General features: G+C 38.9%; 1 protein-coding gene across 4 annotated transcripts in view; it reads left to right on the forward strand.

The window, feature by feature from the left end:
• The window catches only part of TYR (tyrosinase), a 120,211-nt gene that overhangs the window by 12,980 nt on the left and 81,608 nt on the right, over positions 1 to 25,623 (forward strand). For 2 of the 4 annotated variants that reach the window (XR_014066485.1, XM_081533346.1), the window contains exon 2: positions 1,454 to 1,670. Coding sequence is in view for 2 of the 4 variants with exons in the window: in XM_081533346.1 (XP_081389472.1) it covers positions 1,454 to 1,670 (217 nt within the window). In the remaining 2 variants the exon portion in view is untranslated. Of the gene's footprint in view, positions 1 to 1,453; positions 1,671 to 4,637; positions 4,768 to 6,547; positions 8,335 to 25,623 lie in introns of those variants that run through there. The other 2 variants (XR_014066486.1, XM_081533347.1) reach the window with 2 other exon arrangements.

The raw sequence follows: 25,623 nt of genomic DNA on the forward strand, positions 1-25,623 counted from the left end.
AGGAGGCAGATAGAGAAAGAATTAAAAGAAGGGGGTACAGACCTAAACTCTAGGCCATGGCTAGCTTCACAGGCATATGCCCAGAGAAGTCACACAATGGATGTTTAGCAAATGTTTGTCAAATTAATTTTTCTAACAAATATTTGACCTCAATTATATGAAGTAATTATTATTATCCTCATTTGCTAGATGAGATCTATGGAATTTATTTTCTTAAGTGGTAGATGCAAGACTAGAACTGTGGTCTGAACTGTAACTTTCATGGGTTACATTTAGTCTGCAACCCTCAGAAAGCTGCTTCCTTCAACAATTTAAGACATGAATCTCCTGAGGGTTCAGTTCAGTTCAGTTCGGTCGCTCAGTCGTGTCTGACTCTTTGCGACCTCATGAATCGCAGCACGCCAGGCCTCCCTGTCCATCACCAACTCCCGGAGTTTACCCAAATCCATGTCCATCAAGTCAGTGATGCCATCCAACCATCTCATCCTCTGTCGTCCCCTTCTCCTCCTGCCCCAAATCCTTCCTAGCATTAGGGTCTTTTCCAATGAGTCAACCCTTCGCAGGAGGTGGCCAAAGGATTGGAGTTTCAGCTTCAACATCAATCCTTCCAATGAACACCCAGGACTGATCTCCTTTAGGATGGACTGGTTGGATCTCCTTGCAGTCCAAGGGACTCTCAAGAGTCTTCTCCAACACCACAGTTCAAAAGCATCAATTCTTCGGCACTAAGCTTTCTTCACTGTCCAACTCTCACATCCATACATGAAGACTGGAAAAACCATAGCCTTGACTAGATGGACCTTTGTTGGCAAAGTAATGTCTCTGCTTTTAAATATGCTATCTAGGTTGGTCATAACCTTCCTTCCAAGGAGTAAGCGTCTTTTAATTTCATGGCTGCAGTCACCATCTGCAGTGATTTTGGAGCCCCCAAAAATAAAGTCTGACACTGTTTCCACTGTTTCCCCATCTATTTCCCATGAAGTGATGGGACCAGATGCCATGACCTTAGTTTTCTGAATGTTGAGCTTTAAGCCAACTTTTTTACTCTCCTCTTTGACTTTCATCAAGAGGCTCTTTAGCTCTTCTTCATTTTCTGCCATAAGGGTGGTGTCATCTGCATATCTGAGGTTATTGATATTTCTCCCGGCAATCTTGATTCCAGCTTGTGTTTCTTCCAGCCCAGTGTTTCTCATGATGTACTCTGCATATAAGTTAAATAAGCAGGGTGACAATATGCAGCCTTGATATACTCCTCTTCCTATTTGGAACCAGTCTGTTGTTCCATGTCCAGTTCTAACTGTTGCTTCCTGACCTGTATACAGGTTTCTCAAGAGACAGGTCAGATGGTCTGGTATTCCCATCTCTTTGACATCCAAATATCCAAAATCCAAATAAGGAGTCCCAACCTTCCCCCTTTTACAACACTCCTTTAACACAAAGGCATTCTGTGCAGATTGTCTGCAGCAGACTGGAGGAGTACAACAGTCGCCAGGCTTTATGCAACGGGACGTCTGAGGGACCATTACTGCGCAATCCTGGAAACCATGACAAAGCCAGGACCCCGAGGCTCCCCTCCTCAGCCGATGTGGAGTTTTGCCTGAGTTTGACCCAGTATGAATCAGGTTCCATGGATAAATCTGCCAACTTCAGCTTTAGAAATACACTGGAAGGTAAACGCTTTTTCTTTTTTTTTTTTCCACTCATTTAAATTTTCTATTTTTCTGAATTTATGTTTACAAACTCATCCAAAACCCTGGGCCCAGAAGTCTTTGAGAATATGATAATATAAATATAACCAATCACTCTAGCAGAATGTGGGTGGCATACATATTCCAAAACATGAATAACTCTTCAGCAAAATGTATGATTATACCTACTGTGGCAATAAATAGAAACAATAGGCAGCCTAATGGAGAATAAAGTCTGGTTTTACCACTAAAATATATGGGTGCCAAACAAAATAACACATTTTTAGAATTTTTGTATTTTGGAATCATAGCTATAGGACTGTGGACCTATCATATTTTTCTAACTTTTAGTATTTTTATCTAGTTTAAAATATTCTGAACACAAGCTTCTTTGAGACAAGTCCATGTTCTTAACTATAATAAGGATAAAATCCAGAGGTCCGGTTAAGGTCCCATCCTGTTATCCCTCAAGTGTTCTGTGCTTTATCAGAGATCCCCTCTCACAGCCTCTTCTAAGGCCTACTTACTTCTCCTGCAAAGCTCTCAACCTTGCTTGCACCTTCCCTTAAGTACCTGTTCAGCCTTCTCTGCTCAGCGCCATCTCAGTCATGAGAACCCATCTCCACCACCTCAATTTTCATTGTGGAAACAAACCTACAAACAAAGAGAAAACAGGAACATTCACTCAAGTTACAGATTTAATTTGAGTTCCAGGAAGACATAGGCTGCCAATTTGTGGTAAGGCAGATACTCAACATTTATTGCTAGATATTTTACCTCTTTGGCACATTACCATGGAGATGAAACTTTCTCTTTTCCTATTTCCTTCTCCTTAACCTCCTTAACTTTTTGCTTGATTCTCCTCATTGTGGCTGCTGCTGTGTCCTCTAACTTCTGTTGCTGAGCTACGCAGAAGAGTTTCATTGTCTCTTTCATTTTCCTGTATTCTTCTAATCCTGAACACCTTAGAGCCTTGCTTTTTCCCAGAAGAATTTAAATAAGGAGAGTATCAACTTAAAGAGGAAACATGGTGCAGCTATTAAAATAAAAATTTTGTTTGTTTTCCTTAAATAGTATTAGTAATTAATGTTTTCCAATAATCAGCATGTGCAAGGCACCATGCCAAAGATTCTGTGTAGCACTGTCTCAATTCTTACAACCATCCTCTGAGGAAGTAGCATTGTTATTTCCAATTTAAAGAGAGGAAACAAGATCAGAGATATTAACTAAATTGGCTACCATCCATTTGGTAAGTGGCAGAGCTAAATATGTCCCTAGACTTGCCAAGTGCCAAAATCCAGGAGTCCTTTCTATTGTACTCTGATGATCCTGAGTGAAGGTTGAAGGTTGAATATCAAGCTGGTCCTACAGTAATATAACATGAGAAGGCAACGTATGGTGCACAAGAGTCTGAACCTACAAGCTAAGAGAAAGGCACACAGACAAGTTGGTGGTCACCACATGGGAGGACGGGGCACACTGCTGGATTTTGTAGGGGTTAATAGCTAGATTCCAGATGTTGACTTAAAGACATTATAAAGCAGGGCTTGATTCTTAAGGGAATTATAGTCCATTTACAGGTTCAGTCAGTTCAGTCGCTCAGTCATGTCCAACTCTTTGCAACCCCATGAACTGCAGCACGCCAGGCCTCCCTGTCCATCACCAACTCCAGGAGTCCACCCAAACTCATGTCCATTGAGTCGGTGATGCCATCCAACCATTTCATCCTCTGTCGTCCCCTTCTCCTCCTGCCTTCGATCTTTCCCAGCATCAGGGTCTTTTCAAATGAGTCAATTCTTTGCATCAAGTGGCCAAAGTATTGGAGTTTCAGCTTCAGCATCAGTCCTTCGAATGGACACCCAGGACTGATCTCCTTTAGGATGGACTGGTTGGAACTCCTTTCAGTCCAAGGGACTCTCAAGAGTCTTTTCCAACACCACAGTTCAAAAGCATCAATTCTTTGGCACTCAACTTTCTTGTAGTCCAACTCTCACATCCATACATGACTACTAGAAAACCATAGCCTTGACTAGACAGACCTTTGTTGGCAAAGTAATGTCTCTGCTTTTCAATATGCTGTCTAGGTTGGTCATAACTTTCCTTCCAAGGAGTAAGCGTCTTTTAATTTCATGGCCGTAGTCTCCATCTGCAGTGATTTTGGAGCCCCCCAAAATAAAGTCAGCCACTGTTTCCACTGTTTCACCATCTATTTGCCATGAAGTGATGGGACCGGATGCCACGATCTTAGTTTTCTGAATGTTGAGCTTTAAGCCAACTTTTTCACTCTTCTCTTTCACTTTCATTAAGAGGCTCTTTAGTTCTTCTTCACTTTCTGCCATAGGGTGGTGTCATCTGCATATCTGAGGTTATTGATATTTCTCCCAGCAATATTGATTCCAGCTTGTGCTTCACCCAGCCCAGTGTTTCTCATGATGTACTCTGCATATAAGTTAAATAAGCAGGGTGACAATATACAGCCTTGACGTACTCCTTTTCCTATTTGGAACCAGTCTGTTGTTCTATGTCCAGTCTGAAATACAGTACTTGGATGCAGTCTCAAAAACAACAGAATGATCTCTCCTCATTTCCAAAGCAAACCATCCAATATCACAGTAATCTAAATCTATGCCCTGACCAGTAATGCTGAAGAAGCTAAAGTTGAATGGTTCTATGAAGGACCTACAAGACCTTCTAGAACTAACACCCAAAAAAGATGTCCTTTTCACTATAGAGGACTGGATTGCAAAAGTAGGAAGTCAAGAAATACCTGGAGTAACAGGCAAATTTGTCGTTGGAGTACAGAATGAAGCAGGGCAAAGGCTAACATAGTTTTGCTAAGAGAACGCACTGGTCATAGCAAACCTTCTTCCAACAACACAAGAGAAGACTCTACACGTGGACATCATCAGACGGTCAGTACCCAAATCAGACTGATTATATTCTTTGCAGCCAAAGATGGAGGAGTTCTGTACAGTCAGCAGAAACAAGACCGGGAGCTGACTGGCACAGACCATGAACTCCTTATTGCCAAATTCATACTTATATTGAAGAAAGTCGGGAAAACCTCTAGGCCATTCAGGTATGACCTAAATCAAATCCCTCTCAATTATACAGTGGAAGTGACAAATAGATTCAAGGGATTAGATCTGATAGACAGAGTGCCTGAAGAACTATGGATGGAGGTTTGTGACATTGTACTGGAAGCAGGGATCAAGACCTTTACAGATTATTCAGACATATTTTCTAACAGTGAGAAAGCATGAACTTTGTTAAATTGGGCTTATCTTAAAAATAACGTAGGGACCCTCATTCCTCTGGATCTCAGGTCAAAAAAGAAAACTGGCTTGAGTCATGTCAACAGAGCCAGTGGCTTTCAAATAAGTTTCTAATGTGCAGAATCAATAGAAGACATCAGGCTTATTGTAAATAATTTGTTAATACTAATAAGCTATGTTTGTAAATTATTTTTTTCCTATAAAGCATTCTTATGTATACACAATCTAGTATTCTTTCTTGAGAAGGAGAGAAAAGACATTATAGAACATAATATTAATAAGTATTCAATGTGTGTTTGATGATGAAAACATAAATATTATCTAAACCTCTTCCAATTGCACCTAACCCAACACTTAGTTTGTCTATACCAATTGTATGAAGCTATTTACTGGTAGCAAGATGTCAGAAAACATTGATCTCAGCCACCAGCAAGAGCTTTTCCTTACAAGGGACACATTTATTTATTCTTATCTTTAAACTAAGAAATAATGTTAAGCTTACAGAAAAATTACAACAATAAAATCTTTAACCACACATATGCTTTCTATTCAGATTCACTTACTGTTTACATTTTAAGTTTTTTTTTCTTTCTCTCATTCACATATATACTTTCTACTCAGACTCACTTACTGTTTACATTTTATCTTTTTTTTTTTTCCTTTCTCTCTTATTCTGAACCATCTGAGGATAAACTGCATAGATAAATTGCAAGGGTAAAGAATACTTTACCCTTAGATATTTCAGTGTATCATTCTCTTACATAAGCATAGAACAGTTAACAACTGCAGTAAATTCTATATAGGTGTAATGCTTTAATCTAATCTGCTGTTTATATTGCAATATTTTTAATCACTAATAATATCCTTTATATCATTTTTTCTTCTCTGTAACAGGGTCTAGTTTAGGGTCAGGTGGCATTTAGTTGTTCTGTCTCTTTGAGCTTCTTTTAATCTGAAATATTTTCACTACCTTTTCTTAAATGAGATTCACAATTTTTACAGAATATAGTCTCCCAATTTTAAATAAAATGTTCCTACTTTTAGTGGGTGGGCCTCCCAGGTGACTCAGTGGTAAAAAACCTACCTGCCAATGCAGGAGACTCTGGAGATGTGGATTCAGTCCCTGGATCGGGAAGATCCCCTGGAGTAGGAAGTGGCAACCACTCCAGTATTCTTGCCTAGAAAACTCCATGGACAGAGGAACCTGGTGGGTTGTAGTCCATGGAGTTGCAAAGAGTTTGTCATGACCAAGCATGCACACAACACATTTTAAATAGAATTTATAATAGAATGGATCCAGATAGTGTATTCTTAGCCAGAATTTTATAGAAGTGGTTTTGTGTCTCTCTAAGAGACTATAACAACTGAAGGCACATAGTGAACATCTGTCTCACTTAGGAAATGTTAATTTGATCACCTGCTCTAGTGTGGCCCAGATTCCCCACTGCACAATAACCGTTCCATATTTCACCACTGAGCACACCTTTAATCTGATTCTTGTAACTCTGTGTCTGTGTTTCATGACCCTATGATTTTTAGTGTTTTCTTTCTTTTTTTTTTTTCTGGTGCAAAAAAATATTCTAGATTCATCTTGTGCCTACACTGCCCAAAGCCTGGAATCAGCCATATCTCCAAGAAACATTGGTTCCTTTCAGTGGGGAAGGACAAAGACAAAGATCAAGATCGAGAGAATAGTTTGCTCACTGGAGAATCACAGTTCATCTCAAAACCAGGATAGGACCTAAGGATTCGAGGTGTCTTGGACTTCAGGGGGTGCTCAAGTGGGTACAGCTGCCAGGAGAACAAGACTGGAGAAGCAGGAGCACAGGCAAACACCGCTCTCTGCTCCCTCAGTTAATGCAGGTGGAGTTGAACTGTGGGTTTAGATTGAACCTCACAGTTATTGCTGCCTTTTTTTTTCTTTTGGGTCTTGTCAGAGGTATGTAATGTACTCCCCATGAAACAGATGCCCACAGTCAGTCCTGGGATGGAGGAACTGCAGCTTTCCTCTTAGATTTAAATGCTGAAGTAAAGATTGAAGATGTGCGATTTATGAATTGCATAAAAGATACCCAGAAAGCAAAGAAAAATTAGCATGCATTATAAAAGGTAGTCTCTGATTAGGTGGTCCCTGTGGAGTGCGGGCTATGGGTTCAGAGAAGAATCTTCTCATGTGCAAATCTCTGATACCCATCGTGTGTTGCATTGCACACTTTATAATAATGTTAATGCAAAATTCATACTGGAGTGTATACTGGAGGATGGGTATGGGTTGGCAGTTTAGCAAAGTAGTTAAAGGCAATCAAGGTGACTGGGATTTGATTTAAATTCTACCACTTCCTACATCTGTTAACTTGAGTAAGCTATTTAACTTCTCAGGGCCTTAATGTCATCATCTGGGAAATGTAGATAAGAATAATAACTTACAGGGTTCATGTAAGGATTTAATAATACAATACATGTAAAGAACATATAAGATTTCTTCAATGAATGGCAGCTATTATTATGTTAAACTGGAATTAGTTTTTGAGAACTTGGTTATCAGTCATTAATTTTTCTGACAATTAGCTTAGAAGCAAAGACTGAGTCCTGAGAAAACAGATTATGATGTGCTAGGTATAGAGAAAAACATAGGGAGGAGCAAGGATAGAAGAGAAAATTTCTTGAGATAGACTCAGGGAAGGAGCATTTCTGGAGTTAAAAGCTATTGCTTTTCAGGGTTAACTCCCAGAATCAAGGAGAAAAGAGCAAAAGCAGCTTCCATTACCTAAAACAGAAGAATGTGCAGGAACAAGGAACAACTCTAGTTGAATGGTATGTTTCAGCCTCAAGCACATGGCAACATAGAACCATGGGACTTATAGTTAGAAGACTCTTGTCAACATATTCATTTCAACATCTCGCATTTTGCTGACATGCCCACTCTAATGGTATGTCTATGTGGCCATTTAAGGATACAGATCAGCCTGTCTCATTAGGAAAAAAAAAGGAGGTTGTTTAGGTTAAGATGAAATCTAATTGCATTCAACTTAAAGAGTCCTCCATGAACCTGGTACTATGGGAAATTATGAAAGTTCAAAGACATACAAAGATGACTCTTACACACTTTCTGACCTTGAGAAACTCACCATCTAGTGAGAAAATATCACACAAATCCACAAGGAAAACACAATATGATGGTCAATATAAGATGAGATAGAAACCCAGAGCTAAACCAGAACTATCTCCCAAGCTGGTGAAACTGGAACTGAAAGTTGAAATGTCAGTAATTGCTCACCAAGAAAATAAGGGAAGGAAAAGCATTTCTAGTAGAGGAAACTACTTATGCAGTGGAATAGAAGTATGAAAATATAAGTGTAGATAAAACAAAATGAGAAAATATATATGGCTAGAATGCTCAAACTACCGCACAGTTGCACTCATCTCACACGCTAGTAATGTAATGCTTAAAATTCTCCAAGCCAGTCTTCAGCAATATGTGAACCGTGAACTTCCAGATGTTCAAGCTGGTTTTAGAAAAGGCAGAGGAACCAGAGATCAAATTGCCAACATCCGATGGATCATCAAAAAAGCAAGAGAGTACCAGAAAAACATCTATTTCTGCTTTATTGACTATGCCAAAGCCTTTGACTGTGTGGATCCCAATAAGCTGTGGAAAATCCTGAAAGAGATGGGAATACTAGACTACCTGACCTGCCTCTTGAGAAACCTGTATGCAGGTCAGGAAGCAACAGCTAGAACTGGACATGGAACAACAGACTGGTTCCAAATAGGAAAAGGAGTATGTCAAGGCTGTATATTGTCCCCCTGCTTATTTAACTTATATGCAGAGTACATCATGAGAAACACTGGGCGGGATGAAGCACAAGCTGGAATCAAGATTGCCGGGAGAAATATCAATAACCTCAGATATGCAGATGACACCACCCTTATGGCAAAAAGTGAAGAAGAACTAAAGAGCCTCTTGATGAAGGTGAAAGAGGAGAGTGAAAAAGTTGGCTTAAAGCTCAACTTTCAGAAAACTAAGATCATGGCATCTGGTCCCATCACTTCATGGCAGATAGATGGGGAAACAGTGGAAACAGTGGCTGACTTTATTTTTCTGGGCTCCAAAATCACTGCAGATGGTGACCGCAGCCATGAAATTAAAATACACTTACTCCTTGGAAGGAAAGTTATGGCCAACCTAGACAGCATATTAAAAAGCAGAGACATTACTTTGCCAATAAAGGCCTGTCTAGTCAAGGCTATGGTTTTTCCAGTGGTCATGTATGGATATGAGAGTTGGACTATAAAGAAAGCTGAGCGCTGAAGAATTGATGCTTTTGAACTGTGGTGTTGGAGAGGACTCTTGAGAGTCCCTTGGACTGCAGGAAGATCCAACCAGTCCATCCTAAAGGAGATCTGTCCTGGGTTTTCATTGGAGAGACTGATGTTGAAGCTGAAACTGCAATTCTTTGGCCACCTGATGCGAAGAGCTGACTCTTTGGAAAAGACCCTGATGCTGGGAAAGATTGAGGGCAGGAGGAAGAAGGGACGACAGAGGATGGGATAGCTGGATGGCATCATCGACTCGATGGACATGGGTTTGGGTGGACTTGGGGAGTTGGTGATGGACACGGAGGCCTGGCATGCTGTGGTTAATGGGGTCGCAAGGATTCGGACATGACTGAGCGACTGAACTGAACTGAGAAAAGTGTTTATAGTGAAAGTGAAATTTACTCAGTTGTGTCCAGCTGTTTGCAACACCATGGACTATACAGTCCATGGAATTCTCCAGGCCAGAATACTGGAGTGGGTAGCCTTTCCCTTCTCCAGGGGATCTTCCCAACCCAGGGACTGAACCCAGGTCTCCCACATTGCACATGGATTCTTTACCAGCTGAGCCATAACAGAAGCCCAAGGATACAGGAGTGGGTAGCTTATCCCTTCTCCAGCAGATCTTCCCGAACCAGGAATCAAACTGGGGTCTCCTGCATTGTGGATGGATTCTTTATCAACTGAGCTATGAGGGAAGCCTATGTTTATAGTGAGAAATAGCAAAGACATATAGAAGGCGGATCATAGAAAAAGCAAGGGAATTCCAAAAAAAAATCTACTTCTGCTTCATTGACTATGCTAAAGCCCTTGACTGTGTGGATCACAAAAAACTATGGAATATTGTTAATGAGATGGGAATACCAGACCACATTACCTGACTTTTGAGAAACCTGTATGCAGGACAGGAAGCAACAGTTAGAACTGGACATGTAATATGGAACTGGTTCAAAATTAGGAAATGAGTACATCAACACTGTATATTGTCACCCTGCTTATTTTACTTATATGCAGAGAACATCATGCAAAATGCTGGGCTGAATGAAGCATAAGTTGGAATCAAGATTGCTGGGAGAAATATTAACCTCATATGCAGATGACACCGTTTCACTGGCAAAAAGTGACAAGAACTAAAGAGCCTCTAGATGAACATGAAAGAGGAGAGTGAAAAAGATGTCTTAAAACTCAACATTCAAAAAACTAAGATCATGGCATCCAGTCCTATCACTTCATGGCAAATTGATGGGGAAAATATGGAAACAGTGTCAGATTCATTTTCTTGAGCTCCAAAATCACTGCAGATGGTGATTGCAGCCATCAAATTATAAGATGCTTGCTCCTTGGAAGAAAAGCTATGACAAATCTAGACAGTGTATTAAAAAGCAGAGATATCACTTTGCTGGCAAAGGCCCATATAGTCAAAGCTATGGTTTTTCCAGTAGTCATGTATGGATGTGAGATTTGGACCATAAAGAAGGCTGAGCACTGAAGAATTGATGCTTTTGAACTGTGGTGTTGGAGAAGACTCTTGAGAGTCCCTTGGACAGCAAGGAGATCAAACCAGTCAATCCTAAAGGAAATCAACCTTGAATATTCATTGGAAGGACTGATGTTGAAGTTGAAGCTCCAATACTCTGGCCACCTAATGTGAAGAGTTGACTCATTCAAAAAGACCCTGTTGCTGGCAAAGACTGAGGGCAAGAAGAGAAAGGTGTGACAGAGGATGAAATATTTGAATGGAATCACTAACTCAATGGACATGAGTTTGAGCAAACTCGGGGAGATAGTGAAGGACAGAGAAGCCTGACGTACCACAGTCCATGGGGTAGCAAAGTATTGGACACGACTTAACGACTGAACAAAAACAACAATAGAAGAGGTAGAATATACTAATCAAAAAGCTGTGGGAAGATGATGAATGGTGAGGACTTTATCCAAGGTAGGATGAAGGAGATGAAGATGAGTTGGTTGGAGTATAGAAACTCTTGTTGACTCTAGAGTACCGAGTATCATAAACACTTGGTGATTATTTTAGGAGGCAGAAAGGTAAGCATTAGATTGAGAATTATGAAACTTCTGCCATTGACTTCTAATAATTGGTTCTTGTTTTGTCCTCTTAAGCTGTACAACACTAAAACATCTAGTTTATGTAGCAGCTCTTCTAAAAAAAATCCTTCTATTATGATTCTCTGGAATCTTTTCTTCATGCAGTCTATCTACCCTTTCTATTTTGTTGTGACTACCTGGAAAGTATCTTCGGAGAGGGCAATGGCAACCCACTCCAGTACTCTTGCCTGGAAAATCCCATGGATAAAGGAGACTGGTAGGCTGCAGTCCATGGGGTCACTAGGAGTCAGACACGACTGAGGCGACTTAGCAGCATCAACAGGAAAGTATCTTACCTTTTCATTTGCAGAATTTTTTGAGGAGCAGTCTGGTGGTATTTTAGTTGCTCAGTCATGTCCAACTCTTGTGACCCCAGGGACTGTTGCCCACCAGGCTCCTCTGTCCATGATATTTCCCAAGCAAGAATACTGGAGTGGGTTGCCATTTCCTTCTCCAGAGGATCTTCCTAAGCCAGAGATCAAACCTGAGTCTCCTGTGTTGCAAGCAGCCTTGTGCATGAAAGTGGATTCTTTACCACTGAGCCGCCAGGGAAGCCAGTCTAGGAAATGGTAAGTTAGTTCTGGGTTTTCATGAAAGATAACGGGAATTTTGAAATTTTGAATAAAGTCTTAAGGTAACAGTGTTTATATACCAGAAGAGAAAGGTCAGTGACAGGTCACAATGACATCTCAAAGGATGTTCTAGTTTCCAGTCTCCCTGCCTGAGAAATGGACTTTCTTAGTATATCCAGAAATGGTCACGCAAACTCAAAATATAAATTAAACTGAGAACTACTGTGTAAACCAGAATACCAAGGAGATTGATTAACTGCGATGAGCCATTCTAGTAATGGGAAGGCTCAGGCTTTTCCTTACCCATCTTCTTTACCAGTGCTGAGAAAATCAGAAAACTAAGTAGGTTGGTATAGATTGATGTACTCTGACTTAGAATGAGGTGGAAGGTTTTGAGAAAAAGTTCATGCAGACCAGGAAAATCTTTCTTTGCCTGGATTGCTTAACTCCCCAGAATTATCACCTTGCTCACCTTGTTGATACTCTGAATAGGCAATGATCCTGATCATAATAATAACAATAAAATCCAACTTTGTTAATATTCTGAACAGGCAATGATCCTGCTCATAATAATAAAATCCCCTTTGTGCCAGACTTCTCATTTCCCACAGGCTATATCACTTAGTCCTCGCAACACTATTGCAATATTTAATATTCACAAATTAAGCTGAAGCACCATCTTCAGTGAAGTAGTTATTCCAATGAGTTTAGGAGACATCCTGCCTCCTTCTAGTTGAATGAGCTGATTCGACTAATTTGACTCAAAGAATATTCTTTTTTCTCTTTACTTCAAACTCTCAGTGCAAATAGGATCCTTTATATTATATGTAAGAAATTTAAATAAGTATCCTGGATATTATTGTCTGAGTGAGTTTGCTTTGAATTGGGATTCTTTTATTAGGAGGTAATGTTACCTTTTTTAAAAGCCTGAAATAATATGGAGTGCTGTATTATGGAGAAGGTTTTGTGGATATGCAAGCATGTTTTTAAGATTTCTAGGGCAGAAGCTGCTCATGGAAAGAGTTAATACTTATGTATTACATTCACAAAAAAGCAAATCAAACATAATTCATATATATATATATATATTTATATGTATATGTGTATATATACCTTTTAAATTCTTGATCAGTGCTTTGCTCCCCAAGGCCAAAGGGTGGCAAGACCAGACTGTGTTCATTTTATCTGGTCATTAGAAGCTGTCTAGTCAGGGTGCGGTGAGAGCCTGCTGAAACTATGATTGTTAGAGCATTAGGGAGCATGTGAATTTTTGCAGAGAGAATTGTTTTTCTAGACCCATGATGCTGTTCAGATATCTAGATGGTAGAAAAATCAGTTTTATATTTTTCTCAGAAAAAAAAACAAAACTCTTAAAAGCAGAACAAGCAGTTTAAAGTTTGGGGATATTATTGCTTGATATTCAGGAAACTTTTAGCAACAAATGTGGTAATGATACAGCCTGGAGCTCCCTCTATAAAAAAGAAAAAAAAAATGGAGTGTCAGTCCCTATGTATTTATATATTTTTAAATGACTTCTGATTCTTTCCTCTTCTACTGGTTGTCTAGGCATGTAAATTGTTCTTGCCAAATATTAATGTTGAAAAAGTAATTTATTTAAGACACATGTAGTCTGTGCTATGAATTAAGAGGTTCCGGTATCATATACTGGCAAACACCATTTTAGAAAGCTACATTAGAGAAAGTACTAAGTCACTTCAGTTGTGTCTAACTCTTTGCGACCCCATGGACTGCAGCCTGCCAGGCACCTCTGTTCATGGGATTCTCCAGGCAAGAATACTGGAGTGAGTTGCCATGTCTTTCTCCAGGGGATCTCCCCGACCCAGGGATCGAATCCATGTCTCTTATGTCTCCTGCATTTGGTAGGTGAGTTCTTTACCACTAGCGCCACCTGGGAAGTCTGCTGCTGCTGCTGCTGCTGCTAAGTCGCATCAGTCGTGTCCGACTCTTAGCGAACCCATGGACTGCAGCCTACCAGGCTCCTCTGTCCATGGGATTTTCCAGGCAAGAGTACTGGAGTGGGGTGCCATTGCCTTCTCCGCCTGGGAAGTCTAGAGAGGAAAAATATCTCATATTGGGACAGGGCCATTTAAAAGGGATTGAGAAAATAATTTTGAAGGCATGTAGCTATATGCTTGAGCATCAATTCTAACATTATGAGCACCTTCTCCCTCATTTAAAAATGTATTTAATAATTACATGTCGAGGCTATTGTGAGGATGTACACATCCGTACCTCTACTCTGACTGTGTGTGCAAGACGTGTTTCCTTTTCCCCCACACCTGTCTTCTTTGCAATCTCATTAGTCATCCCAACTTTCCTTATAATTAGGCATAGGTTACTAGTTTAATGATATGTATTTACTAATAATAGATAGTTTTCATTTAGTTTTTTTTACCTTTTGAAGGTAAAAAATGGCAAACAGCCATTTTCCACAGGATAATATTTTTTTTCCAATAAATATTTCAACTTAAGGGCCTAGAAGATCTTTAAGGAGAAAGTTAACAATGTATCTTTTCTAAATGTAGAGTCAGTCATTTGGCCTGTGGAGATTTCACTTCCTTGGGACAAATCTTGGGGAAAATGCCATCACTCATTAGCAATAAAAACACTGCAAAGAAAAAACAGAGTTCTATTTTATGCTTTTGGTCACTTAAAAATTATGAGTTGGTAGACTTGAGGAACCAAATACAATTTGGCTATGCCTCAAGTATTTGTACGACTGCTTTATAATCTTCTACAGCGATTGATCTAAAATACTGTATTTTGGTTTCAGTATCTACTTACAAATCTTATAATGTGTGAAGAACTTCAAAAAGCTTTTTTTTATGTGGGTTATGTTGATAGCTACTTGCCATTTTTAAAGCTAAAACATAAGATTTGAAAATATTTATATAATATTAGTCATTCCATGCTAGTATAAATAACATAATTGCAATATATTTTCAAAAAAGTAGTAAGTGGCATGACACTGATTTATATATTTGCCCCCCCAAAAAAGACATCTGAATTCTATGTCTGCTTCCATACTCAACATATTATGAGAAGATGTTTAATTGAAGACCTTGAAGACCTTAATTGAAGAAAATACATCTTCACACATATAAAATTGGAATAGGAACAGTGTTTTAAAAATATTTTTTGATAATTCTGGATCTTCTTTATCTTTTTCTAGCAAAACTTAACTAGTGTAATTTCTTAAATGTTCGGTTGTACTGTCAAAGCTGAAAGCAGATCAATAAGCTTTTTGTATTTGTTATATTAAAATTTGTTGATCTATCTTACATTATGAATGATTTTTATCATAATTAGTTTGTAATATCACACATGGATCATTTGCAAAATACAGGTTCACTGCAATATGTAGCTCTTTCAAATGCTGACATTTTTCATTGTACAATACTAAATGTCAAATTTATTAATATCACCAACAATCTCGTGAGGAATGTCTTTAAATACTGAGAATCTGGCAAAATTATAGTGATGGAATAAAAGATTCCAAAATTCTAATTTTTGCCTGAAAGCTAAAATTTTCTCGTTGGCAAAAAATATCATCAGTTGTGTTAAGTGACATACTTACTTTGAATAAATTGTCTACAAAACTGCCTAATTCTGAATAATCATAGTTAATTTCTCAATTGTGCCTTCAGGTAAAAATGGCATTCCTTGGAAAGTACTGTATATGGTTACTTCAATTCTCAGCACAAACACAAGTGCTTTTTCTCTAGGTAACCATCATATTTCAAAATGCTGCAGAAATATTACATATGTAAAATATTACATGTATATCCCCTTCTGGCTTCTCTAAGTTGCCAGAGCAGAACTTAAAGCTCTGATACACTTCTGATCCTGCATCTGTTTTATGGTCCAGCACTAATCACTCTACTCTATGTGGCAATCTTAGAAGAAATTCTTTTGTGAAAACAGTGGACATTTTAGATGGCCAAAAATATAGAAGAATCATAGTCAATATACTAATAAAAGTACACAGATTTCCACTTCTGAGAAAGTAGATTAGATATACTTTTCCCTATTCCTCTTTGTTCTTTGACATGAGTCTCAGCAATATATTTCTGAATGTGTCTCCTCAGTTAAAGGAAACAAAAGCAGAAATAAAAAATGAGACTATCTGAAGCTAAAAATCTTCTTCACAGTTAAAATAAGTAACAAAACGAAACGACAACCTACTGAATGGAAGAAGATACTTTCAAATCATATATCTGATAAGGGGTTAATATCTAAATTATACAAAACTCAACAACAGCAAAATGAAAACAAAAAACACAGAACCTAATTTAAAAATGGACCGAGGAGTTGGATAGACATTTTTTCAAAGATGGTCAACAGGCAGATGAAAAGATGTTCAACATCAGTAATTATTAGGGAAATGCAAATCAAAACCACAATGAGATATCACCTCATACCTGTTAGAATGGCTTTTATCAAAAAGGCAAGAAATAAAAGGCACTGGACATGGGTTCAATTGCAGGTTAGGGAACTGAGATTGTGAAAATAATGTGACTTGGCCAAAAAAGAGTGTTGAAGAAGATGGGAAGAGACAAGTACCCTCTACAACTGCTGGTGGGAATGCAAGTTTGTGCAGCCTCTGTGGAAAACAATATGAAGATTCCTCAAAACAATTAAGAATAGAATTACTATATGAACCAGCTATTCCACTTATGAGTACTTATCTGAAGAATAAGAAAATATCAATTTGAAAAAATATATCCCCTGAATCTGCCTTCACTGCAGGAGACCCAGGTTCAATCGCTGGGTTGGGAAGATCCCCTGGAGAAGGAAATGGCAACCCACTCCAGTATTCTGGCCTGGAGAATCCTATGAACAGAGGAGCCTGACAGGCTACAGTAAAGATGAGATAAACACACACACACACAATGGTATATGACTCACCCTTAAAAAATAGAAAATTTTCCCATTTACAAAAACATGGATGGACCTTGAGGGTATTATGCTACATGAAATAAGTCAGACAAAGAAAGATATCCTATTATTTTACTAAAAAAACAAACAAAAACCAAATAAATAAACAAAACAGAAGGAAGATAAATAGATAGATACAGTGAACAGAATAGTGGTTACCAGAAGGGAAGGGGTTGAGAGACAGCAGAAAGGGTAAATGAAGTCAACTGTATGATGACAGATGGAACTCAACTTTTGCTATAGTGTGTACAGAAGTTGGATATAATGTTGAACACATGAAACACATAACATCACAAACCAATGTTACTTCAAAAAATTTTTAAAAATAAACTTTTGACTTTTAAATCTCAAGAAACTTACTTAGGAAAATCTGGTCTTTTAAAATATAACAGCTACAAATGCCAAGGGTTAACTCTAGTCTCCATCTTTTTAGAGCCAATCAATTTCATGCCAGAGACTATCAATAATTATCCTTTCCTTTCAAAAGTGAAATTTAAGAGGATGAAAGTGATTATTTATTTATTTAGGTCAGTTTCAGCAGAAATTTATATTACAGCTTTAGCCGGATCCAAGGTAATACATGTGAAATAGGAGCTTATCTTCACTGCTGAGTGTGTGGTGAGATACCACTTTCCTCAAGATAAAAGCTATTCAATTGTATTTTAAAAAATTCATTAAGGTTACTACATTGTACAACTCTAGGGGCAACATCCAAATTTTATTGTATTGTGCTAGGGAATGAAATTATCATAAAATACAACATAAATGGTACTCCCTAGGGTTGTGTATTTTTATTGTACTATAAATCTATTGTCTCAAAAATTAAAACTCAAAAAGAACTAACAGCTAACATTTATTGAGAGGTTACTACTACTAAGGTATTTTAGTATACAATTTATCTGCCTGATATCAGCCTTGATTTCTATTTATTATCCCCTTTTCATAGATTAAAAAAAAAGTATGTTGGAAGCCATCTGCTTGCAGCACATAAATCATAAGAGCTGAAATCCAAATGTAGAACATAAAACCTTGAATACAAATATCAAATTCTGAGCTCATAATCTCATTGGGAAATGCTTAGAAATATAAGGATACTATAATCCTTGAAGAATGACTGCTACTCATCTCAAGTCCCTGTGCCCAATGCACAGTGAGGCCAAATGATACCAAAACATCAGAGTTTGGAGCAGATAGAGGTTTATTGCAGAAGAGGGGTGGTTCAGGCCTTAAAAAAAAAACAACTCCCAGAGCCTTGCAGCAAAATCCTTTAAAAGGCAAGGTGATGGAGGGATGTGGTTAATTGTTGCATACTTCTGGGTGTTGGATCCTTTGTTCTTGCAGCTGACCATGTGGGTCAGGTCACCATATGCTTGTAAACCTCCAAAACAACAAATACTATTATCTGTTCCGCAAAATTTTATTTAAAAGTATAATAAAAAAAGTTTAACAACCAGAGAAGGGGCTCAGGGAGCCTCCCTCAGATGTCAGAACAGGCTCCTGTCGCACCTGCGGGGCAGTTCGTGCGAGGCCAGGCAGGAGGTCACCTCTGCCATGGACGCTCCTCACAGTAGCCCACAGGCCGCCACTCTCGCTTGGGGCTTCCCGCCGGCTGTCACTGAGGGCGCCACTGTTTCGGAACTTTTAGAGGCCAAACAAAGGGCCCCTGCCCTGCCCGGTGTCCACGCTGGCGGGCAAATGGTCCAGGTTCCACAGACTGCCACCCTGGGAGACTGCTGCCTTGGGGACCACTGTGACTCCGACCGTTAGTGGAGCGGGACGGCTAACGGCAGCGCGCTAACGGCCAGTCTCGCGATAACACTCACACGCTAACAGCTGCTCCTGTTACATGCTCTCTTGAGCTCAAGACTTGAGACCTTGTGTAAGTCATTGAAGTTCACAGGCCACATCTTTTTCGTTTATAAAATGGAGATAATATTTCTGTATTATCTCTGAATGTCCATGTATCAAATAAGATAATTGCTATTTAGTCAGTAAGTTGTTTCCAATTCTTTTGTGACTGTAGCTTGCCAGGCTCTTCTGTCGGTGGGATTTCCCAGGCAAGAATACTGGAGTGGGTTGCCATTTCTTCCTCCAGTCAAATAAGCTGATGTTTGTTAAATGTTAAATATTACAATGAAGAAAGTATTGTTTAGAATTTTTTCAAAGTATTGGAATTATTACCTTTGGTCATTAATTTTAACCCTAACTGTATTTATTTCTCTTTTCCATACTAGAATAAATTCAGAATCTTGTGACAGTGACTTCACAGTAGGTGACTTGACAATAAAAGCTTTGAAAGCTTGTGAACTTGAAATTATAACTTTGGTGTTTAAAAAGGTAGAAAAGAATATATTGATAAAAAGGATCAGTTGTAATAAATACTTGAAGTATGGTAATTAATCAAGATAAGAAGCCCCGTTTGTATATACACCAAAAGCAACTGTGATTTTAAGTATCCCTTCTGAGATTCCTTCCATATGCCATGAGTTTCATAGGACATTGCTGAATTAGTCGATTTCTCCTCTGTTAAAATATTGTAAGAAAAAAACCCAAAATAATGTGACTCTGAAAAAGTGGTTGTTTATTTTGTGCTGATGAAACAATGCAGAGGTAGATGATCCAGAACTGCTTGTACAATTCTATGGTCCTTGATTCCCAACTTCCACCTCTAGAAGGCATTCTAATGCCTTCACCCTAATCAGTAGGAAGCACACAAAATGGGGAAAGGAGTACATGGCCATTTCTCTTTAAAGACCTACGTTGGAAGAGTTTCTTATCAATTCTATTTTATCCCTATGGTCACACAGACATGGCCACGCTTAGCTCTAAAGGGAAACTGGAAAATAAAATCTCCAGCCAGTAGCCATGTGCCCCACATTTATTATAGTCATTACTTGGAAAAGAAAGGAATTAGTATTGGTAAAAAAAAAAAAAAAAAAGTAGCAGCTTCTGTCACAGTGCCTTTTCCTAGTGTTCACTGAAGTGCATAAAATTAAAATCATATACCTTTACCACAGTATTATGTCTGGGTTTCATTTAAAACCGCACTAATTCTCTAGTGGTAAATGAAGTGTCAAAATATTCTTTTACTCCAGACTTTTCAAGTTATTAAACTTATGAGCATTTGTTTTACAACAGGAAATTAGAATGTGTGAAAGAAACATGCAAGGATATTACAGACTGAATGTTTGTGTTCTCTCCAAATTCTTGTGTTGAAACCCTATCTCCTCCCCAATGGGATGGTATTAGAAGTTGGACCTTTGGGATTTAATGAGGATTAGATGAGGTCATGTGGGTGGAGTCCTCATGAATAGGATTAGTGCCATTGTGATGGTGACTGCAGCCATGAAATTAAAAGACACTTACCCCTTGGAAGGAAAGTTATGACCAACCTAGATAGCATATTAAAAAGCAGAGACATTACTTTGTCAACAAAGGTCTGTCTAGTCAAGGCTATGGTTTTTCCAGTGGTCATGTATGGATGTGAGAGTTGAACTATAAAGAAAGCTGAGCACTGAAGAATTGATGCTTTTGAACTGTGGTGTTGGAGAAGACTCTTTGAGAGTCCCTTGGACTGCAAGGAGATCCAACCAGTCCATCCTGAAGGAGACTAGTCCTGGGTGTTCATTGGAAGGACTGATGTTGAAGCTGAAACTCCAATACTTTGGCCACCTGATGTGAAGAGCTGACTCATTGGAAAAGACCCTGATGTTGGGAAAGATTGAGGGCAGGAGGAGAAGGGGATGACAGAGGATGAGATGGTTGGATGGCATCACTGACTCGATGGACATAGGTTTGAGCGACTGAGTTGCAACTGCAAGTAACAACACAGTTTACTTCCCCTCTCTGCTCTCTACCATGTGAGGGTATACCAGAATGTAGCAGTTTGCAACCTGAAAGAGTGCTCTCATCAAAACTTGATCATGCCAGCACCCTAATCTCAGACTTTCAGCCTCCAGAACTCTGAGAAATAAATTTCTGTTGTTTATAACACTCAGTCTATTGTACTTTGTTATGGTAGTCCAAACTGACAAGTTGTAGAAGCCGTAACAAACAAACCCAGTGGCCTAACCTAATAAAAATTGCTTGATTTCTTGCTCACACCAAGTCCAGTTTGGATGTTAATGGTTGGTGAGCAGTCTTTCAAATGACCATTTTAATGGCTTCTCTAAACCCCATCTCCCTGATGATCTTCTGCATCTTCTGGGAGATAAGGGAAAAGCGTGTTTGGAGGGTCCTAGAGGAGGAATATATGGGCCAAACCTGGAAGTGATCCACCTACCTACTGCCCACATTCTACTGTCCGCAATTCATTGACAAGGCCACAACTGAGTATGAGTTTGGTTGTGCGTACAGAAGTTTGAGGAAACATATTAACAGATGTGTGTTAGGTCTTTCTGTTTGAGCCTTTTCAATTTTTTACCCTTTAGGATCTAGTAATTCCTCGGGATTTTAGTTTTGGTCTAGGATGCCTCACTTATGTTGAAGCCTCAATTTTTGGCTGAGAAAAAGTAAATGATTTTCTCTCACATGCCATTATTTACTTTTCTCCATTTTCTGTAAAATTTTCCCACTTAATCTCAATTTCCAACAAGTATAAAAAGGCCATGAAATTCTGTTTTCCTTAGCCATTCCATGTCCAATGGAACCTCCCAAAATATATTCCATTATTTATGGGTGAATAATTATTTCTATTAATACGGTTGTTTGAAAAAAGAATTTCCTATCTCTTCTCTGCTAACATCTATTATCATCTACATGCTAAGCAACACCATACCTATTTTTCACACAAGCTCAGGGTCTTCCCTATATGTAATTAATTATTCCATCAGGAGAATATTGATAGGATCACCTATTAAATAAAAGCATAAGAGCCAATTCAGGGCCAAGATCCATTTTACTCAGTCAGAAACCTTGGAATACTAAGGACATGTTCCAAAAACTGCAGCTTAACTGATTTTATAATTATGCTATTGTACTTGAAAATTGTTTGTAAAAATAAATCAAGAACTTAAATTTAAAATAAAGTAAGGTCAATAAAATTATGCTAGCAACTGGAGTTACATGGTTTTAGAAAGAAAAATAAATATTCCATATTTATTCAACAAACTTTTATAAAGTGTCCACTCTATGCAAGCACTTTGCTATATGCTAGAAATTATTGTTGTTCACTCTCTCAGTCATGTCTAACTCTACGACCTCATGGACTGGAGCATGCAAGCCTTCCCTGTCCTTCACCATCTCCTGGAGCTTGCTCAAACTCATGTACATAATGCCATCCAACCACCTCCTCCTTTGTTGCCCCTTCTCCTGCCTTCAGTCTTTCCTAGCATCAGGGTCTTTTCTAATGAGTTGGCTCTTCGCACCAGGTGGCTTGGATTGGAGATTCAGCTTCAGCATCAGTCCTTCCAATGAATGTTCAAGGTTGATTTCCTTTAGGATGGACTGATTGGATCTCCTTGCAGTCAAAGGGAATCTCAAGAGTCTTCTCCAATACCACAGTTCAGAAGCATCAATTCTTCGGTACTCAGCCTTCTGTATGGTCCAACTCTCACATCCATACATGATTACTGGGAAAACCACAGCTTTGACCTCATCCATCAGAGGGCAAACAGAGTGAAAACCACAAGCACAGAAAACTAATCAAACTGATCACAGCCTTGTCTAACTCAATGAAACTATGGCCCATGTAGGGCCACCCAAAACAGATGGGTTATGGTGGAGAGTTCTGACAAAACATGGTCCACTGGAGAAGGAAATGGCAAACAACTTTAGCAGTCTTGCCTAGAGAACCTCATGAACAGTACGAAAAGGCAAAAAGATATGACACTAGGAATAACTAGGGAATATGATGCAGATGTTTCTGTCTTGGAATTTACAGTCTAATTAAGAACTGGGCCATGAATAACTAACTGTAATCTAAAGAAAATAAATGACTGAAAGGGGGGAATTATCAGTGTTATTAAATAGAGGGGACCTAAACAAGTGTTTATTGTCAGAGAAACTCTGAGGATCTTATATCCTCAAAGATGAGCTGGAATATGTCAGATAAGGTCCAAAGAAAAAAAAAGGGGATAAAACACAAATTTTTTCAGTATGCTAAAAAACAGACTTGCAAATTCCCAGAGTCCCTTATAATTAAACACCACTGCTGACATCAATGTAGCCCTACATTTTCAGTTCCTAACAGCCTTTCACATCCATTATCTTAATTACTCCTTTCAAGTGACTAATACCATATTCATTATTACACTCGTAGATCAAAGACTGAGATTTAGAGAATTTAACTTGATAAGGTTACACAGCGAATAGGTAGTAAAGTTAGATCATCACCAGGGTAGGTCATATCTCCAAGTCTTCCAGTAGAGTTTTATAGGAAACATAAAGTTGTGGTTAACAGATTTGTTGTTGTTGTTTAAGCACTAAGTTGTGTCCAACACTTAGAGGATCAGGCTCCTCTCTCTGTCCATGGGATTTCCTAGGCAAGAATACTGGAATGGGTTGCCATTTCCTACACTGGCAGGCAAATTCTTTACCATTGAACCACCCCCAGGTGGTTAACAGCCTGGTTAACAGATTCAGTTCAGTTTAGTCACTCAGTCGTGTCCAACTCTTTGCGACCCCATGAACCGCAGCACACCAGGCCTCCCTGTCCGTCATCAACTCCCTGAGTCCACCCAAATCCATGTCCATCAAGTTGGTGATGCCATCCAGCCATCTCATCCTCTGTCGTCCCTTTCTCCTCCTGCCCTCAATCTTTCCCAGCATCAGGGTCTTTTCCGATGAGTCAGCTCTTCGCATCAGGTGGCCAAAGTATTGGAGTTTCAGCTTCAACATCAGTCCTTCCAATGAACACCAAGGACTGGTCTCCTTTAGGGTGGACTGGTTGGATCTCCTTGCAGTCCAAGACTGCAAGACTCTCAAGAGTCTTCTCCAACACCACAGTTCAAAAGCATCAATTTGTCAATGCTCAGCTTTCTTTATAGTTCAACTCTCACATCCATACATGACCACTGGAAAAACCATAGCCTTGTCTAGACGGACCTTTATTGGAAAAGTAATGTCTCTGCTTTTAAATGTGCTGTCTAGGTTGGTCATAACTTTTCTTCCAAGGAGTAAGTGTATTTTAATTTCATGGCTACAGTCACCATCTGCAGTGATTTTGGAGCCCAGAAAAATAAAGTCAGCCGCTGTTTCCACTGTTTCCCCATCTATCTGCCATGAAGTGATGGGACCAGATGCCATGATCTTAGTTTTCTGAATGTTGAGCTTTAAGCCAACTTTTTCACTCTCCACTTTCACTTTCATCAAGAGGCTCTTTAGTTCTTCTTCACTTTCTGCCATAAGGGTAGTGTCATCTGCATATCTGAGGTTATTGATATTTCTCCCGGCAATCTTCATTCCAGCTCGTGCTTCCTCCAGCCCAGTGTTTCTCATGATGTACTCTGCATATAAGTTAAATAAACATAGTGACAGTATACAGCCATGACGTACTCACCTTCCTATTTGGAACCAGTCTGTTGTTCCATGTCCAGTTCTAACTGTTGCTTCCTGACCTGCATACAGGTTTCTCAAGAGGCAGGTCAGATGGTCTGGTATTCCCATCCCTTTCAGAATTTTCCACAGCTTATTGTGATCTACACAGTCAAAGGCTTTTGCATAGTCATTAAAGCAGAAATAGATGTTTTTCTGGTACTCTCTTGCTTTTTCGATGATCCATCGGATGTTGGCAATTTGATCTCTGGTTCCTCTGCCTTTTCTAAACCAGCTTGAACATCTGGAAATTCACGGTTCACATATTGCTGAAGCCTGGCTTGGAGAATTTTGAGCATTACTTTACTAGCATGTGAGATGAGTGCAATTGTGGGGTAGTTTGAGCATTCTTCGGCATTGCCTTTCTTTGGGATTGGAATGAAAACTGACATTTTCCAGTCCTGTGGCCACTGCTGAGTTTTCCATATTTGCTGGCATATTGAGTGCAGCACTTTCACAGCTAACAGATTACCTGCGTTAAAATCCTGGTACTATTACTTACTAATTAGTTGACCTTTGGTCACTATCTTGACTTGAATTCATTTACAAAACAGGAAAATCACAATACCTACCTCATACATCATTGTAAAATTTGCGTGATCTTTACAGGTATCTGTAAATACTTATCTATTAATGGAAAAATTTCATTAAGTGATAAAGTCACTGTCTTGCATGTTGATGTATAGTCTATTTTCTAACCCCATTTAGAAAGTAAATTCTAAACAATGGAATAGACCAGTATTTGAGAACTCCAGTGGACAAAAAATGTTTCAGAAAAACATTATTTCTAAGCTGAGCTGATATCCAAATTGTAGCAAAATGATAGTACTTTCTACTTAGAAAGACTCATAAAAACAATCTTTGAGATGGAGTTATATCTCTATTCTAGAAACCTGTTTTAAAATGAAATACCAAAAATTTAAATAAAGACAGAGTCGGTATTACTGATTTTTCTTTTCACCTTGCACTCTGATATGGCTTTGCATGGAATTGATGCTAGTAAACAGCCCTCTAAAATAGGAACTAGAACCCTGCATGGCTGAAAAAAAAGCAAAATGGAAAAGAGCAAATGCCTAGGAAGCTGATGGATGGGGTGGGGTGATGGAAGAGAAATTGACAACAGCAGCAAGTGACAATGAATATCAAGGGTAAAGGAGGAAAAATACAGTCTAC

Source organism: Giraffa tippelskirchi, chromosome 10 (genome assembly GCF_054371585.1).
Source record: "Giraffa tippelskirchi isolate mGirTip1 chromosome 10, T2T-mGirTip1v1.2.pri, whole genome shotgun sequence".
NCBI classification, from domain to species: domain Eukaryota; kingdom Metazoa; phylum Chordata; class Mammalia; order Artiodactyla; family Giraffidae; genus Giraffa; species Giraffa tippelskirchi.